Here is an 18,974-nt window from a genome sequence, read left to right on the forward strand (position 1 = left end):
CTTAATTCCAACATTCTCCAAGTTTCAACATCATTGTAAAGCCCTAGTTATTTTGTTGCTTTGACGAAGTCATTTCTGATGATGATTATCTATATGTGATTAATTTATGTCTGTCCCTCATTTTAAGGTCAACCCTGTTATGTGAACTGAACTGTCGTTTTAATATGGCGAACAGTGGCGGCCCGTCCATTAGGGCATTAGGGGTAGTGCCCCACCTTTGGTTGGTTTAAACAAGTGAAAAATAATAAATAGAAAAAAATAAAAAGTTATCAACTGCTCTGCCATCAGCAGCACTGGGCATCCGGCCTGCCGCACATCACTCGGATTACATTGCCAGCTCTTACATTGCTTGGTATTGAGTCTGCTCACTCTGCAAATGACCTAGTAAATAAATAATCATGATAGTCATTGGGAGCCTGGGACCTAAACCGGACATCCACATCCATCACCAGTTGAAGGACAAAGGGATAAACTTGCTAAGACCTTCTCATGGATCTGATAGGACAAAAAAAACATGGTTCTATGCCCAATTCGCAACACTATTTTGTGTTTCCTGCTGTTAGATGCTAGCTAGTGGGTACTAGCTACCGTAAAGCACGCACACCGGTAGCTAGCTAGCTTGCTCGCACACCGCTAGCTAGCTAGCTAGCTCGCACACCGGTAGCTAGCTAGCTCGTTCGCACATACACCGGTAAATAGCTAGCTCGCTCGCACACCGGTAGCTAGCTAGCTCGCTCGCACACCGGTAGCTAGCTAGCTCGCTCGCACACACACCGGTAAATAGCTAGCTCGCTCGCACACACACCGGTAGCTAGCTAGCTAGCTAGCTACCGGTAAATAGCTAGCTAGCTAGCTAGCTACCGGTAAATAGCTAGCTCGCTCGCACACACACCGGTAGCTAGCTAGCTCGCTCGCACACCGGTAGCTAGCTAGCTAGCTAGCTAGCTCGCTCGCACACCGGTAGCTAGCTAGCTCGCTCGCACACACAGGGGTAAATAGCTAGCTCGCTCGCACAACGGTAGCTAGCTAGCTCGCTCGCACACCGGTAGCTAGCTTGCTCGCACACCGGTAGCTAGTTAGCTCGCACACCGGTAGCTAGTTAGCTCGCACACCGGTAGCTAGTTAGCTCGCACACCGGTAGCTAGTTAGCTCGCACACCGGTAGCTAGTTAGCTCGCACACCGGTAGCTAGTTAGCTCGCACACCGGTAGCTAGTTAGCTCGCACACCGGTAGCTAGTTAGCTCGCACACCGGTAGCTAGTTAGCTCGCACACCGGTAGCTAGTTAGCTCGCACACCGGTAGCTAGTTAGCTCGCACACCGGTAGCTAGTTAGCTCACACACCGGTAGCTAGTTAGCTCGCATACCGGTAGCTAGTTAGCTCGCATGGCATCAACTCCAACTAAAGTTACTGGTGAGTTCATCATGCTATCTAGCTATCCCCAGTTAGACAATTTGTTTTCACTTGTCGCATGTGCTTTTTGTTGCGTTTTCCCTTCGATGCACTCGTGAGCTGGCTGCAAGCTGCTTGTTCTAAAAATAACTTTGTTATTCAAAACAGTGGCAGCATGTGCAGCAGAGATGATTCAGTTTTTACATCCAAAAATAAATTGGTGTATTTATGCTGTTGTTCAAATGCACAGATCACTTTATACATCTTCCCAAAGAAACAAGTGGTAATTTGAAAACTTGTGTTAATAATTCTGTCATGCTCCTTTTGTGACAGTATGACAACTCCCCAGTTGACAGTAACACTTCTCAAAAGGCACCGAATTTGTGGAACGACCCTCCTACCTTTGATGAAAGCGTCGCTAATGGAGATATTCTGTCCTCCTTCCTCTGAGACCAGGTACTCTGATAGGAGAAAGCGGAGAAATGCATCAACACACGCACAACTCCACCTTCCAAAAACATATACCCATTATGGAAACTGTCTACGCAAACTTTGTGTGCTATCCTATATTTCTTTCTGAACGCCACACTCATTTATATGCATAGCTCATTTCCTGTCACTGTTCCTTTAAATGTTGGGGTGGTTGTTGTTGTAACAACAGGTCATGTGCAAAATTCCCACTTTAGAGCAAAACAAATCTGAATTGAGCTTTCACACTTAGGTCGCATATGAAACATCGGAATTGTATCAGGATTGCGTTTACACAGGCAGGCCCAATTCTGATCTTTTGCCCAATTATTGGCAAAAGAGCTGATCTGATTGGTCAGAAGACCAATTAGTCAAAAAAAGAACCGAAATGGACTGACTGTTAACACAGCCGTACAAATGTGAACTCAACAGAACAAATTCTAGAAAAGATAAGGAACAGATATGCCAATACATCACATTTTGGGTGATTGTGTAAACACAGCCTTAGTATAAAGGTGTTTGCCTACAGCAAGACAACAGCAACTAATCATTATTTTTGTGTGTTTGTGTGTGTGGCTCAGTACCTTTCTGCTCCGTAGGGTGCGGGGGTACATGGGGGTACTTGGACTGTTTCTTGATGTGGAAGTTGACATTGTCCTGCTCCATATTGAGATTGATGGAGGCAGCAGAGTCACTGTCCACCGCTGACTGGAAACTGCTGACTGACGTCCTCTTACTAGGACTGGACGAATCTGATGGGGGGGCATTAATTGATTGATCTTTATTAGTCATGTAAAAAAATAATAATATTTGTCTTCTTGATGCATAGCAGCATGGAGGGGGATACACATGAAGGGACATCAGAGCCAATACAAAAGGGATCTTAGACTCCTTTATTAGTTCAAGATAAACACAAAGAAACATCTCAGACATTACAGAAGGACTCAACTACCTATTATTTAGGAAAGCAACAGACATGGACATGAGGCTAGTTGTTGTAATGCAAGAGTCACAAGGCAGGCAGGGATACTTACTGGGCATGACATAGTCATTCTCGTCAGCCACCTGGTCTGTGTCACTGTCGTCAAACTTGATGTCTTTAAACCAGGAAGGTTCTGAGTGTCCCTCCAGAGAGTTGACACTGTCACTGTCAGGAGACGGGGTCTCAGAGAAGTCTGTGCTCTGTGAGGATAGAAGACACCTTCATCAGTCATGAGCAACAGCGTCACCAACATCATTATTATCGTCATCAAAAAAATTATCAACACTATCATCAACTACACAATCATCATAATCTTCACATCATCGTCATAGCATCACCATCTTCACCACTATCGTCATGATCATCATCCTCACCATTATGACCATCATTGCAAAAATCATTGCAAAAATCAGAAACGTTCTGTCCAAAAATGATGCAGAAAAATTAATCCATGCTTTTGTTACTTCTAGGTTAGACTACTGCAATGCTCTACTTTCCGGCTACCCGGATAAAGCACTAAATAAACTTCAGTTAGTGCTAAATATGGCTGCTAGAATCCTGACTAGAACCAAACAATTTGATCATATTACTCCAGTGCTAGCCTCCCTACACACTGGCTTCCTGTCAAGGGAAGGGCTGATTTCAAGGTTTTACTGCTAACCTACAAAGCATTACATGGGCTTGCTCCTACCCGTCTTTCTGATTTGGTCCTGCCGTACATACCTACACGTACGCTACGGTCACAAGATGCAGGCCTCCTAATTGTCCCTAGAATTTCTAAGCAAACAGCTGGAGGCAGGGCTTTCTCCTATAGAGCTCCATTTTTATGGAATGGTCTGCCTACCCATGTGAGAGAAGCAAACTCGGTCTCAACCTTTTAAGTCTTTACTGAAGACTCATCTCTTCAGTGGGTCATATGATTAGAGTGTTGTCTGGCCCAGGAGTGTGAAGGTGAATGGAAGGACTCTGGAGCAACGAACCGCCCTTGCTGTCTCTGCCTGGCCGGTTCCCCTCTCTCCACTGGGATTCTCTGCCTCTAACCCTATTACAGGGGCTGAGTCACTGGCTTACTGGTTGCTGGTACATGCCTGGTAGATGCCGTCTTACTGGTACGTGCCGTCCCTTGGAGGGGTGCGTCACTTGAGTGGGCTGAGTCACTGATGTGATCTTCCTGTCTGGGTTGGCTGGGTTATGCTCTCTCTAATTCTCTCTTTCTCTCTTTCTTTCTCTCTCTCGGAGGACCTGAGCCGTAGGACCATGCCTCAGGACTACCTGGCATGATGACTCCTTGCTGTCCCCAGTCCACCTGGCCGTGCTGCTGCTCCAGTTTCAACTGTTCTGCCTGCGGCTATGGAATCCTGACTTGTTCACCTGACGTGCTACCTGTCCCAGACCTATTATTTGACCATGCTGGTCATTTATGAACATTTGAACATCTTGGCCATGTTCTGCTATAATCTCCACCCGGCACAGCAAGAAGAGGACTGGCCACCCCTCATAGCCTGGTTCCTCTCTAGGTTTCTACCTAGGTTTTGGCCTTTCTAGGGAGTTTTTCCTAGCCAACGTGCGTCAACATCTGCATTGCTTGCTGTTTGGGGTTTTAGGCTGGGTTTCTGTACAGCACTTTGAGATATCAGCTGATGTACGAAGGGCTATATAAATACATTTGATTTGATCAACACCACCCCCATCAGCATTGTTAATGTACTCTTCCCCTTATTCCCACAAAACAGTATCTCACCTGTAGGGGGCGATAGAGAGCGTACTCATCTCTGAACAGCTGGTCGTGGTGAGTGACACAGTCCAACCAACGACCATCTACCAGAGCCTGACCAATGGCTATCGCCTGTGCCCTGCAAGAGTGTGCAAGAGTGTGAATGAGCGATAGAGAGACAGAGAAAGAGGATGGATGAGGGAAAAATAACATTAGTAACTCATGTAATCTCTGCTTAATACAACAGGATGCTTTCTCAGACATCCAGAATGGTTTTCACTCAGCATGATGTCTGTCTTTACCTTGTGGAGATAGTTCCATTCCTTAACAGCCAGTTGACCAACTCCTTCCCCACAATGCAGTTGGGGTATGTACGGAGCCAGTAGCGGTGGTCCTGGAACTCCATACCAGTAGTGTTGTGACAAATCTTCTTCCACAGGTCTTTGAGCTGGGATGAGTCCTACATGTCATCACAGTCAGTCAAAAATGACTTATGTTTGCTTTGTCAAGAATGGATTGTAAATTGGACAGAACAAATTATACAGACAGAGATATAGGGAAAGATTGAGGATAGAGGGAAGCAAGAGAGAGAGAAAGCGAAAGAGTAATTGCGAGATGGAGAGAGAGGGCGAGCAAGCGAGCGAGAAAGAGTGTCAGAGTGAGAGAGCAGGATACAGAGTGAGATAGAATAAGGTGAAAGGGGCCCTCGAGTGGCGTAACTGTCTAAGGCATTGCATCGAAGTGTTGCGGCGCCACTACAGCCTGGGGTTCGATCCCAGGCTGTGTCATAACCGGCCGTGACCGGGAGTCCCATAGGGCGCACACAATTGTCCCAGCATCTTCCAGGTTAGGGGACGGTCTGGCCGGGGGGGCTTTACTTGGCTCATCACGCTCTAGCGGCTGACCTTGGTGGTCAGTTGAACAGTGTTTCCTCCGACACATTGGTGCGGCTGGCTTCCGGGTTACGCGAGCAGGTGTCAAGAAGCGCGGTTTGGGGGGGTCATGTTTCGGAGGATGCATGAATCGACCTTCGCCTCTCCCGAGCCCGTTGGGGAGTTGCAGCGATGAGACAAGATCGTAATCACGAAATTGGGGAGAAAAAGGGGGTAAAAATGAACAGAGAGAATAAGGGGAAAGAGGGAGTGAAAGTAAGAGAGCATCATTACCAACAGTATCTTCCTCTCCTCTTCGCTGTGGTCAGGTTTTGGCATGGCCCTGCTGGTCTGGGGGCTCACTGAGCTGTCATAGGAGGGCACCATGGAGGAGCCAGACCGGTCCAGGGACAGGTTGGTCACACTGGCTGACCTAGATAAGACAGGGCTGGCATTACAGGGCCATCACTCAATAGATGCAGCAACACATTTTCATTCTGTACCTTACTTCTCATTCTATACTATATTTCTCTAACTTGTGTGTGTGTGTGTCTGTGTCTCTGTGTAATAGGGATTAGAAATTATTTCACTATTCAAATAATATTACTTTTTTTCTGAATAATTGAAATACATTTTTTTATTTATTTTTTACTTCAATGGGGACTTGCTTGTGCAACCCTTGAGAGCCGGCGCGATGAGCTCTGCTTGTTCCAGCAGAAGGGTGGGGGAGGTGCGAGAGAGAAGCAGGGGCCAGTGTGTAACACAGAGGGAGAGAGAGATAAAGTAGCCAAAACGATTCACGCAAGTTGGACAAACTTGTTGCTGCCATAGGTTATCTACCATACCATCTGGTAGTGTCTGTCTTGGCTGCGTCAAAGCATTGTAAAGTAGCAAGGCTAGCTAATGGAGGCTATTTTGCTGCGCTCCCCATCCCTGTCTACAACAACTCCATTTATATTAAACAACAGCCTACATGTTGGTGGAACATTGTAGCCTACTCCATCAGCCAATTGAATTCCGTCATTTTAATTCCATTATGCATTCATTACGATTCTCCCACTACACTTGCTACACATGACCTCTGACCTTGATGACAATAACAAGCTACACGTGCGAAACGTGTGTAGGCTACCAGTGATTTTTTTGTTAATGGGAGGCACTCGTAAAAAATGTCATAAAACTATTGTTTTAATAAAATTGGAATGTAATGGTCCATCCTTGAAGGCTATGTAGCAATATCACATAAATAATTATACTTAATTTCAGACAAAGTCTTTTCATTGTTAAAATAGGTCTATATTTTTTTTGTTTCTCAAAAATGAATACTCTCCCAAGTAATCTAATACTAACGTCCTGTCGGATATTACAATAACTGTGCCAAACCCCTAGAGTGGAAAGGGAGGGAACTAATAGATGTCAAAAAGGGTCCAACAGAAATAGAATGAACACACTATTATAACTATTCTAGATTTTATTTAACCTTTATTTTGACAGGGACACTAGGCTGTCTTTCACAGACGAACCCTGCATAAATACATCAAACATATACAATATACAAAATTACAAGGCAGATAGACACATTTATCAACGTAGAAGTCTCTGATCATGACTCTCAACTGACCAACTGGGACCAGAACATCTCATTTCAGAGAGCTCTGGAAGTTGTTCCACATAAAGGGCCCAAAAAAACTAAAAAAATCAGCTTTACCCAACTATGTAGAGACCGAAGGGGCCTCCAGGGTTATCCAAGCCTGAGACCGGGTTTGGTCATTTGGAAGTCTAAATGTAATTAATGATAGGATGTTTCTGCATGAGTGCTTTGTAAATAAACAAGAAAATGCTGCTCTCTCCTTACATACAATGAGGTACAATCCACTTTTTAATACAAAACACAATAGTGAATTCTAGAACCATGACCAGTAATAAACCCGAGGGCATAATGGAAAACAGCATCTAGTGGTTTAAGTGTAAATGCTGCTGCATGCATATAGATAATGTCCCCATAATCTAAGAGACAAAAATGGCTTGGACAATTTCCTTCCTATTAACTAAAGTCAGACATGCTTTGTTTCTGTAAAAGAAACCAACCTTGAACTTCATAGAAATATCTCTCTGTGGGATGCACTATCAGAAAATAGGGCACCAAAATACAAACCCTAAACATAGCTGGAAGAATGTAAAAGAAGCTGTAAAAGGGTTCTATATAAAGATGTTGGACCAAAAGCAGACACTCACCGCTTCCTTATTGGGGACTTGCCTCCATCCTCTTGTAGCGTGCTCCGTCTAGAATTCATGCCACTGTTCTGAGAGTCCTGGTGAATCAAACTGACACACAGACATACATACAAACAAATTCATTCTTGAACTAAATCATTTCACATCCATCTTTGATGTCAATAGAACACTACCGGAACTTGCTATGGTAGACGCATGCAGAAGTCTCAATATGGTAGGGCTCGAATGGTAAAGCTCAAGTCAAAAATAAAAAATAAACTGTTACAAGCTGTCAGAGAAGTTGGAACGTTAGTAAAAGTAACAGCAGGACTCACTTCTTTCTCATCCCAATGGGAGTTTTTCTATGCCAGGAGAGAAAGGGGAAAATATTTCATTTGAGCAAGAGCGGAACACTGAAAATGGGATCAAAGCTGGTTATATAGTTCAAAGGGATGGCATTTTATTAGAGCTAAACAAAATATAAAAGCATGCTTCCCTGTCAAAATCAAACAAAGGGATGTATTTGAAAAATAATAGGAAAAGTATGTTCAATCGAATAATAATACCTCTTGGTATTCTTTGTTTTTAAAGTCAAACATTTATTTGAAATCCCTTTTGCTGAGAAATGTACGTTTTTCAAAGGCACCCCTCTCAAAGGTAATATGATTGATTGATTGGTTAAGAGGAAGTAGAGCGCCAATAAAACCATGCACGTGGACCAAGCAGGGATAAGGAACCCACCCAGTATACAGGGGAAGAAAAGGAGGGCAGACAGAGGAGACAGGAGAAGGATGGAGTGGGCAGGGAGGGAGAGGAGAGGACATGGAGGGGAGAGGATATAGGGGATGAAGAGTGCTGAATGTTTCTCTCTTCTCTGTCTCTTCAACTCTGCATTTGAAGGAAAAAACAAAGATATGAGAGTAGGGATACACAGAAAATCATGCAGGATATACACAGACAGAAATAAATACACTGTGGACAAGAGAGGTGAAGAGAAGACAACAAAAGACTAGAGGTCAATGCGAAGGAGAAGTGCATGCATTGTTCGTAGGACAGGAAGGGGACAAAATTACTAGAGTAAGGATGCAAAAGACTGGAGAGTGCATGCATGGTTCCTTCCACAGACTTAAACCTATGATTTATCTCTATGGTTCCTCCTCTCGGTCTGTGTTCTTAGGGTTGGGGCCATTTGGGATGCACCCTTATTTTACCTCTGCCAGGCCAGGTCCTCCTCCAGGAAGATGTTGCGGCTGGCCTTCCGTCCACCGACCGGGGTGCGAGGCTCACTGGGCTCCAGGACGCAGGTGGAGCAGGGTGAGGAGTCAGACAGAGCAGACAGGTCCTCCCCTATGGAGCCAGAGTCTGCAGAGTGGGAGTAGCTCAGAGCAATCTTACGGCAGTAGGTGCAGGCCCGCAGGTCTCCTAGACAGACAGACAGACAATGGCGGGAGGGAGGGAGACAGCGAGACGGGTAGGAGTCAGTGAGAGGAAGAGCAGGTCCTGCTATGATCTAGGATGGAGGCAGTATCGTGGTTACTGTGGTGTTGTCACTGCATGGCATGGTTAGGTCACAGCACATCATCATCAAAGGACAAACATGCTATTGAATAGATATCTTGGTCTCAGATTCTCACATCACAGCAATGTTAGCTCAAAGGTCACTGGTCAACTTACCCAAGTCCAACTTTAGTAACACACACAACCACAGCAGAAAAAACACCATGCTGAGCACCCATAGACCTCTGTACATACACGTGATCTCAGCAGTGGCTCAACTAGATCTCTTCCATTGGACCTCTCTAACACATTGTGACCCTGCTTTGGGATCATTCTTTAGGGGCTGTCTTCCCTCTCCTCAGGAGGTCACTAGGGATAATGATGATGATGATGCAGGCAAAGGGTAGGCATGGTCTTGAGGTCATGCCCCCACCCCCTCCTGTGAGTCCCCAATGCACTCACCCGTGTAGCCCATGAACTTGCCAGGGATTTCCTGGTTGCAGCAGCGGCTGCAGAAGATCTGGCCACAGAGCCGGCAGTGGTGGCGGCGGCGGAAGGTGGTGAACTTCTCATTGCAGTCGTAGCACTCCTTACATTGGCTGTCTGGCATCCAGTACTGCTTCAGGTCACTGTCCTGCAATATGCCTTCTTTATTTAGTGGACCAATTAACACTGAGGTATAAAGTAATGCTGAAGCAATCTTTTCAAAGTATATGAAAACTATATTTCACTGAAATTAAACAGTTAGATGAAACAATAACAGCCTACTTTGAAATAAATAAGAGGTGTCTTTACATGTTGTCCCATATTTGGAACAGTTGCCTGTGTGTGATTGTGATAGTAAGCTAAGTTATATTTCTCCAAGTAAAAACAAGCAGCACTAGAGTAACGGTGTGTAAAACAACAGCAGTGTAATGTGAAGTACAATAAACAACAGCAGCAGTGTGATTGTGAAATGGTATGGTAGATACCTGGCTCTTTCCCTCCATGATCTCCTTGAGTCTCTTCAGAGCAGTGCGGAGCTGAACAGCCGTACGAGGATCGTGAGTGCCCAGGGGGGTTTCCGATTTCCTACGGCCCTCTAGGAGCGCACACACACAAAAAGAAACACACATGGTGCAGCCATTCAACACACACGTCATAGCAGATTTCGTCTAACCATTCACGTCATGCAAATGCTCCCTTTTCATGCAAATAAAATGCAGAAAGGTAAAGGAGGGAGACTGGGAGAGACATTTTTTTTTATACCTCTCTTAGGTAGGTTATAGCCCAAAACGGGCATGGAAATTGACAATCTCTACAAGGATTTGCTTTGATAATGGCAGGTTAAGTTAAAAAAGGATTGCACAATAACACAACAGAAGCTTACCAGTATATCAGTAGCCATAAACTAGGCTCTAGTGAACAATTATGGTTATGAATAAAATTATACAGATAACGCAAATTGGACAAATGCCATTGAATGAGAAACAAAAAAAAAGGTAGTATGATGTTAGTTCTTATACCATTATGCAAACACATACAACTGATCAAATATCAGTGTTGGCAACAAAATAACATCAGAAGGCACTTTATCCATACATGCCAAAAGTAGCTAGATCAACCACACTCACACCAAAACCACTCAGGTGCTTGGGTTAGCCGCCCACTCTATGAAACCAGGTTGTTAAAAAAATCAAGCGCAAAAAACATTTCAGAATTCTTAGCAAACACACAGTATAGAAGGCCCTCACCCTCACCAGGCCATAATGGCCAGTCCACTGCAAAAAGAAAAGACATACATCAGCTTTTTTGAATAGATGTCATGTTACTCACACTGTGCATCCATTCTTATCTGCACGTCGCTAACTTAAAACTAGAAAATGTCAAAATGGATAGCCCTCCCAAAAAGAGCACTAGTTCAATACGTATTCTAGCCCATGGTAGAAACACAGCAGCTCTCCTTTAAGCTTGCCTAGTGGATATAACGCCTCCAGTGACTCGGATCTCTGACTGATGAGTAATCCTATCAGCATGAAACGTTCATCACCATTATCAGGTCGAGCCAGAGAGACAGTTAATGCAATCACTCCAAATATAAATGAAAGCACAAAGAATCACTCAAGTTATTTTTGTCACATGCCTAAGTACAGTGAAATGCTTAACTTGCAAGCCCTACCGAACAGCGCAGTATTCAACCCCCCACTGTATAAGTATACTGTACATCTGATGTATTAGAATAAATGTGTGTGTGTGTGTGTGTGGTACCTGAAGCAGTAGAAGTCCTGCGTAAAAGATCGTGGTGTTGTTTCCTATGCGCCCCAGAGCCGTGGATTGAGTGTGCTGGTATGGTCCAGTTCCTACGCTCCCCAGTGGGTGACGCCACAACCACATCCGGTTTCTCTGTCACTGAGGGTGGCCGCCCCTCCTCTGTACACATAGATTAATTAGAACAGGTCATTTAAAGTGACACTCCAGTCTCTTTTTTACCTAATTGAACACCTGATTTACTTAACAAAAGTAACATCTTTAGATGGCACAGTTATCCTCATGACATGGGGGGGGGGGGGGGGTTATGGCATTTAAAAAAGCACATAAAGGCTACATAATTCAGAAAGGTCATGTTAACTGACTGAAATCTCATAGAACAAAATGTTCTAAGCCTGTGTCAACCTCGGACCTTATTTTCGGTATTTATCCCAAAACCCTATTCTTTCCCCATTCATTTTCCCCGTATGAATAGCTGAACAAACCAGAGGCAACTAATTTCCGTTTTTTAGGACAACACGCTCTATTGTTCCCACAAGCAAAGGGGAAGTCGATACCATCAAAGGGTACCATCAGACCAACTCCTTGAATGTCCTACTCCTTGAAGTTTGCCTTTGCGTCTAAAAAAAACACTACTTTACCCTTAAAGGTGCACTATGCAGAAATTCTAATAGTTCTAATATACACTACCGTTGAAAGGTTTGGGGTCACTTAGAAATGTCCTTGTTTTTGAAAGAAAAGCACATATTATTTTTTGTCCATTAAAATAACATCAAATTGATCAGAAATACAGTGTAGACAATGTTAATGTTGTAAATGACTATTGTACATCAGTCTCAACTTCAACAGTGACGAGGCGACTACGGGATGCTGGCCTTTTAGGCAGAGTTCCTCTGTCCAGTATCTGTGTTATTTTGCCCATCTTAATCTTTTCTTTTTATTGGCCAGTCTGAGATATGTATTTTTCTTTGCAACTCTGCCTAGAAGGCCAGCATGCCGGAGTCGCCTCTTCACTGTTGACGATGAGACTGGTCTTTTGTGGGTACAATTTAATGAGGCTGCCAGTTGAGGACTTGTCCTCTTGCTCAGTTGTGCACCGGGGCCTCCCACTCCTCTTTCTAGTCTGGTTAGGCCAGTTTGCGCTGTTCTGTGAAGGGAGTAGTACACAGCGTTGTACGAGATCTTTGGTTTCTTGGCAATTTCTCGCACGGAATAGTCTTCATTTCTCAGAACAGGACTAGACTGACGAGTTTCGTTCTTTGTTTCTGGTCATTTTGAGCCTGTAATCGAACCCACAAAACCTGATGCTCCAGAAACTTAACGAGCCTAAAGGCCAGTTTTATTGCTTCTTTAATCACAACCACAGTTTTCAGCTGTGCTAACAGAATTTAAAAATGGTTCTATTGATCAATTAGCCCTTTAAAATGATAAACTTGGATTAGCTAACACAACGTGCCATTGGAACACAGGAGTGATGGTTGCTGATAATGGGTCTCTGTACACCTATGTAGATATCCCATTAAAAATCTGCCGTTTCCAGCTACAATAGTCATTTACAACATTAACAATGTCTACACTGTGTTTCTGATCAATTTGATGTTATTTTAATGGACAAAAAAAGCAAGTATAATCCTTGTACCATCTCAACCGCTGTGAAATATATTTTCCATACCCCAAAATATTGTATTTTCAGCTGGTGTACAAAACCGAAACTTAAGAACAGGAAGCATAGAAATAGTGCACAAAGAAAGTTAAGCTATACCGCAGATTTACAAATCAGATTTCTATGTGAATTTGGTTGAGTCACCCAAAAAGTTACATATTGCAGCTTTAAGTGTGTGTACATGAATGTACTTATATGTGTATGCATTGCTGGTGTCCATAATTGTTCCCTTGCTCTCTCTAGATCTAATCTTATCAGCGTAAAGTGATTCACCATCCCTCTAATGATTCCATTAAATAAAAAAATATATTAAAAAAATAATTAAAAAAATGTGAAATAGAATGTTAAAGCTCCATGCTACAGTATATGAGCAGAGCCCTGCTGCCTTGGTGAGGGGCCTGCCAGTAAGGACGTGGCCTGGAGAGAGGGAGACATGATGGACCATGTGGTTGGCCGGCCCCTTCCTTGCACCTAGCCAACAGGCAGTGTCACATCACATGACCTCATGGGACATGGGCTCTGCTCTGAGTTGCATTCTGTTCCATTCTGCTTCCTGTTAATCTTAAACTGACTGTAAACTCAGCTGGTGGTCAAGGCTACAGTACCTTTCCCTGCATCCTAGGGTACAGTACAGTAGCTTAGACTGTACAGTACTGCATAGACTGCTATAGGGCAATGGACGAATCTGGGTTTGGTGGATGCCAGGACAGCGCTACCTGCCCTAATGCATAGTGCCAAGTGCAAAGTTTGGTGGAGGTATAATGGTCTGGGGCTGTTTTTTATGGTTCTTAATGCTATTGAATACAATGACATTCTAGACGATTCTGTGCTTTGTGGCAACAGTTTAGGGAAGGCCCTTTCCTGTTTCAGCATGACAATGCCCCCGTGCACAAAGCGAGGTGCATACAGAAATTGTTTGTTGAGATCGGTGTGGAAGAACTTGACTGGCCTGCACAGAGCCTCAACCCCATCGAACACCTTTGGGATGAAATGGAATGCTGACTGCGAGCCAGGCCTAATCGCCCAACATCCCTAATGCTCTTGTGGCTGAATGGAAGCAAGTCCCCGCAGCAATGTTCCAATGGACAGCCTTGCCAGAAGAGTGGAGGCTGTTATATCAGCAAATGGGGGACAAACTCCATATTCATGTTGATGATGACTTTGGAATGAGATGTTCGACAAGCAGTTGTCCACATACTTTTGGTCATGTAGTATAGTTGCCACAAAGTTGGAAGCACAGAATCGTCTAGAATGTCATTGTATGCTGTAGCGTTAATATTTCCCTTCAATGGAACTAAGGGGCCTAGCCTGAACCATGAAAAACGGCCCCAGACCATTAAACTGACTGACTGTAAACCCGGCTGGTGGTCAATGCTACAGTACCTTTCCCTGCATCCTAGGGTACAGTACAGTAGCCTAGACTGTACAGTACTGCATAGTATTGACTGCTATAGGGCACTCCACAGAATAAGAAATAACAGTGTGACAAAACAACGACTCAATTATTCCACTTTTTTGTCTTGTCTCCTCATCTTAATGCACAGGTCTACTAGATGACTGTCAACCATCTCAAAACAATTACAAATAGTGTCATTTAAGTAAGTTTGTGTGAATGTCTGCAATCCCTGAAATCTTGTCTGCTTTCATCATGCGTATCACGTGTGTTATCTTAGTAATGACCTTTGTTAAAGCGGAACAGGTTGACAAAGGAGCTGTATGCTGATCGGAGCGGGGGCTCGTCCTGCTCTGGAGTCAGGGGTTTGAAGTGTGTCAGGTGAGATGGGCTGCCAGGGGAAATAGGAGGCGCCACACTCCAATCCAGCGTAGAGGATGAGGAGGAGGATTTGTCGTCAGCAGCCATGTTACTGCTCCTGTTGGAAAGACAAATGATCACATGAGACTGGAACATTGTGGTGACATGGTGATCCTCTGCTTAACCGTGTGTAAACAGGCAGCCCTAAACTTAGGCATTGCCTCTAACATTTCAATGATCATGGTAAACAAGTTACACTTTCTTGCTATTCAAACTATTACTTTGGAACAGTTTACCTGTGATTTGTTCCTCTAGTCTGAAATAAGCAACTTCAATGATTCCTCAGTAGTCTGTCTAACTGAGCTGCAAGTGAGACATTTTAGCCTCTGACCTGAGTTATTCTACTTCTCATTTCAGCCACTCACCTTTCCACAATACCCATTTAGTTGTTTATTGAGAACCAACACCAAAATAAACATTAGTACTGTTATTTCTACTAAAACTGAAAATATTTTTGGTGGCAGGTTTTTAAAAGTACACAAAATTGTGTGATTTTATTTGACAATGGAAACCTGCAATTCTGGTTTAATAAAATTGAGCCCATAGCTTAGGTAGGTCATAATTCTAAGAAACTCAATGACTGCAGAACAGCCCAGAGCTACTGTCGGTTGCAAACCATGCTTTACAGGCTTACCCTCAACAAAGACACAAGATTCACTCTCAGCGTATTTTATAATAGAGCAAAGAGGAACTCAGAGGTGTAAAGAAAACAGTGTCACTGTGAAACACATATCTGAAAAAAATAACAATAAGAAAGAAAATCCTGTCCCTTTTAAAAGAGAATGTAGACAATCTTGTTTTCCACCAACTACAGAGAGAGAGAAAGAAAGATGGAGAATTAGAAAGCGAGAGAGAGAGAATTAGAGAGAATACACTGTCACTGTACTAAGGAACGTTTAATGATGGAGCTAAGTTTATAAAATGTCAATAAGGCTAAAATTAAGCTACTGTTTGATAAAAACAAATGGGACTGACTTTTGCTGTTTTTCTTCAAACTAAGATAAAACGTTGCTCTTGACAGCAGTAGATGCCACCGGTGAGGGATGGACCAGAGGAAAATGAAAACCTCACCAGCAATAATTTCCACCCCGTCATGTGACCATAGGCCTGATGATGGCAGCTGAGTTAACCAGCATCAACAGCCTTGAATGCCCACGGCCTCACATTCAGCTAAAGAGGCAACTAGGTGAATGTGTGTAAACTACATAGCCATACTGTTGGTGTATAATACTACAAACTGACTAATGTTAGCGTGCATCAAAGCAGCAGTAACAACACATATAGGGTTAATTATAACAAATATTTGGTAACACAGCTAACGTTCCCTTGCTATCACCGCGAAACCGTGCAAGAATACAAACATAAATTAACCCAACTAACCACTGCAAAGAAGTATCGTGCAGATAAAAATCATTGATCTGAATAGCTGTCACATACTAACTACAGTTGCAGACTCTGTGTTCGCTACTGTGCCCGGCAAGTCAGTGAGCTAACGTTAGCTAGCAGTTAACGTTAGCAGGCCCACTGTAGTTAGCTAAATGAAGGAAGAGTGAAGTGAACACTCATATAATCGAATTTCCACTAAATAACACAAATTACCTGTGTGTTGGTCTCCTTGGACATCCCTGTATGAATAAATTACATTAGGTAAATTCCTGTGAAGTCGAGTAGCCGCCCTATCTTGAGATATGTATTTCAAGCAGTCAGACTAGTCCTGAGCAAGACAGGACAAGTCGTGACCACAACAGTTCGATCAACTGTTGTGATCGCATTAGTAGAAACCAAGAGTGTTCTCAGGGCAGACCTGGTTGTAGCTAGATACAGTATGTTGTGTGTTTTTGCATTTTATCTAACCGTAACCATTTTCCTAAACTTGATCGAATTATCATAACCTGCCACGAAAAGTAACTTCTGCTAGGTCAAAACCGGCAGACCCGCCCTGAGAACAGTCTTGGTTTCCACTACAGCGTTGTGATTACGAAACAAGGCAGCGCGCATCTACTACCTATTTAATCGATTGACATGACACGTTCACTACACACACCATAGCATGTTTTACTTAGTTTCTTGTGAACAGACACTTTCAGAGAACAACAATTGCCATGTAATTTAGCTATAAGTGAAAACTTTAGTATACCTGAGTTGTGTTACTTGTGGATGTTTTTGTCCCCATTTATTGTAAAGATAAAAATATCATGAATATATCTGTCCTTAGTGCCCTGTGCACTAATATGTATCAATAAATGACTGCATATCTCCACAATTACTTTATTCAGAGTATTGCTTGAGGTATGCCAAATATAACCTACCTGAGCCTGGTTATTCTGCTGTTTTGGGCCAGTAGCTATGAGCGCACAGAATCCATCCCTGCTTTACTTTGAAGAGATCATGAACTGTGAACAACCTATTTTCTGGTCAACCCATCTACTATTTCATCAGTCATTGCAGTTTTGCTTATGTGACTGTCATGTGATATCAGTTTATAGTTATCCATGAATGCCTCTAAAGGAAATTAGTTATTTAACCTTTAATGGTTCAAACTGCTTTCAGCTACTGACTGTTGCGTGGTTTGAACTTGTTTATATTAAATCACATTTTATTTGTCACATGCTTCGTAAACAACAGGTGTAGACTGAGAGTGAAATGCTTATTTACAGGTCCTTTTCCAACAATGCAGAGTTTAAGATAAAAAAATAAAATAAAACATAGAAATAGTGACACAAGGAATAAATACAGTGAAAAAACAAACAATAAAAAGTAAAAATAACATGCCTATATACAGGGAGTAGCCATAACTACATACGAGGACACCTGTAATTCTTTATAATTTGGTGAAAGCCCCCCCCCCCCCCACTATATATACAAAAGTATGTGGACACCCCTTCAAATTAGTTGATTTGGCTATTTCAGCCACACCAGTTGCTGACAGGTGTATAAGATCGAACACAGCAATGCAATCTCCATAGACAAACATTGGCAGTAGAATGGCCTTACTGAAGAGCTCAGTGACCTTCAACGTAGCACCATCATAGGATGCCACCATTCCATCAAGTCAGTTCGTCAAATTTCTGCCCTGCTAGAGCTGACCCAGTCAACTGTAAGCACTGTTATTGTGAAGTGGGATCTCCCAGGATCAACAATGGCTCAGCCACACAAGCTCACAGAATGGGACAGCCGGGTGCTGAAGTGCATTGCGCGTAAAAACCGTCTGTCCTCAGTTGCAACACTCACTGCCAAGTTTCCTCTGGAAGCAACGTCAGCACAATAACTGTTCGTCGGGAGCTTATTGAAATGGGTTTCCATGGCCGAGCAGCTGCACACAAGCCTAAGATCACCATGCGCAATGCCAAGATTTGGTTCATTATTCCTCCTCCACCAGACTTTACAGTTGGAACTATGCATTGCAGGAGGTAGAGGTAGAGTTCTCCTTGCATCTGCCAAACCCAGATTCGTCCGTCAGACTGACAGATGGTGAAGCGTGATTCATCACTCCAGAGAATGCGTTTCCACTGCTCCAGAGTCCAATGGTGGGGTGCTTTACACCACTCCAGCCGACACTTGGCATTGTGCATGGTGATCTTAGGCTTGCGTGCAGCTGCTCGGCCATGGAAACCCATTTCATGGAGGTCCCGACAAACAGTTATTGTACTGACGTTGCTTCCAGAGGCCATTTGGAACTTGGTTGTGAGTGTTGCAACTGAAGACAGACAACTTTTATGTGCTGTGTGCTTCATCACTAGGCAGTCCTGTTCTGAAAGCTTGTGTGGCCTACCACTTCACAGCTGAGCTGTTGTTTCTCCTTAATATTCCCACTTCACAATAACAGCACTTACAGTTGAACATGCAGCTCTAGCAGGGAAGAAATTTGACGAACTGACTTGTTGGAAATGTGGCATCCTATCAAGGTGCTACGTTGAAAGTCAGTGAGCACTTCAGTAAGGCCATTCTCCTGGCAATATTTGTCTATGGAGATAGCATGGCGGTTTGCTCGATTTTATAGACCTATCAGCAAAAGGGTGTGGCTGAAATGGCCAAATCCACCAATTTGAAGGGGTGTCCATATACATTTCTATATATAGTGTATATGTAGTACACAATAAAGACAATCAATTA

The 18,974-nt window shown here is 43.4% G+C and overlaps 1 protein-coding gene across 9 annotated transcripts in view; it reads right to left on the reverse strand.

Moving 5' to 3' along the window:
• LOC110520241 (1-phosphatidylinositol 3-phosphate 5-kinase) overlaps positions 1-16,845 on the reverse strand; it is a 33,502-nt gene extending 16,657 nt beyond the window's left edge. For 4 of the 9 annotated variants that reach the window (XM_036974657.1, XM_036974656.1, XM_036974655.1 and 1 more), the window contains exons 1-15: positions 16,461-16,845; positions 14,729-14,919; positions 11,386-11,547; positions 10,872-10,898; positions 10,110-10,219; positions 9,601-9,772; positions 8,853-9,063; positions 7,977-8,003; positions 7,663-7,752; positions 5,722-5,860; positions 4,858-5,015; positions 4,583-4,694; positions 2,894-3,041; positions 2,444-2,611; positions 1,793-1,852 (exon numbers count right to left, since the gene is read on the reverse strand). In XM_036974657.1, the coding sequence (XP_036830552.1) occupies positions 1,793-1,852; positions 2,444-2,611; positions 2,894-3,041; positions 4,583-4,694; positions 4,858-5,015; positions 5,722-5,860; positions 7,663-7,752; positions 7,977-8,003; positions 8,853-9,063; positions 9,601-9,772; positions 10,110-10,219; positions 10,872-10,898; positions 11,386-11,547; positions 14,729-14,909 (1,765 nt within the window). In that variant the 5' untranslated portion in view covers positions 14,910-14,919; positions 16,461-16,845. Of the gene's footprint in view, positions 1-1,792; positions 1,853-2,443; positions 2,612-2,893; positions 3,042-4,582; positions 4,695-4,857; positions 5,016-5,721; positions 5,861-7,662; positions 7,753-7,976; positions 8,004-8,382; positions 8,446-8,852; positions 9,064-9,600; positions 9,773-10,109; positions 10,220-10,871; positions 10,899-11,385; positions 11,548-14,728; positions 14,920-16,460 lie in introns of those variants that run through there. The other 5 variants (XM_036974653.1, XM_036974654.1, XM_036974659.1 and 2 more) reach the window with 5 other exon arrangements.
• Positions 16,846-18,974: the final 2,129 nt, after the last annotated feature.

Source organism: Oncorhynchus mykiss, chromosome 3 (assembly GCF_013265735.2).
Source record: "Oncorhynchus mykiss isolate Arlee chromosome 3, USDA_OmykA_1.1, whole genome shotgun sequence".
Lineage (NCBI taxonomy): Eukaryota > Metazoa > Chordata > Actinopteri > Salmoniformes > Salmonidae > Oncorhynchus > Oncorhynchus mykiss.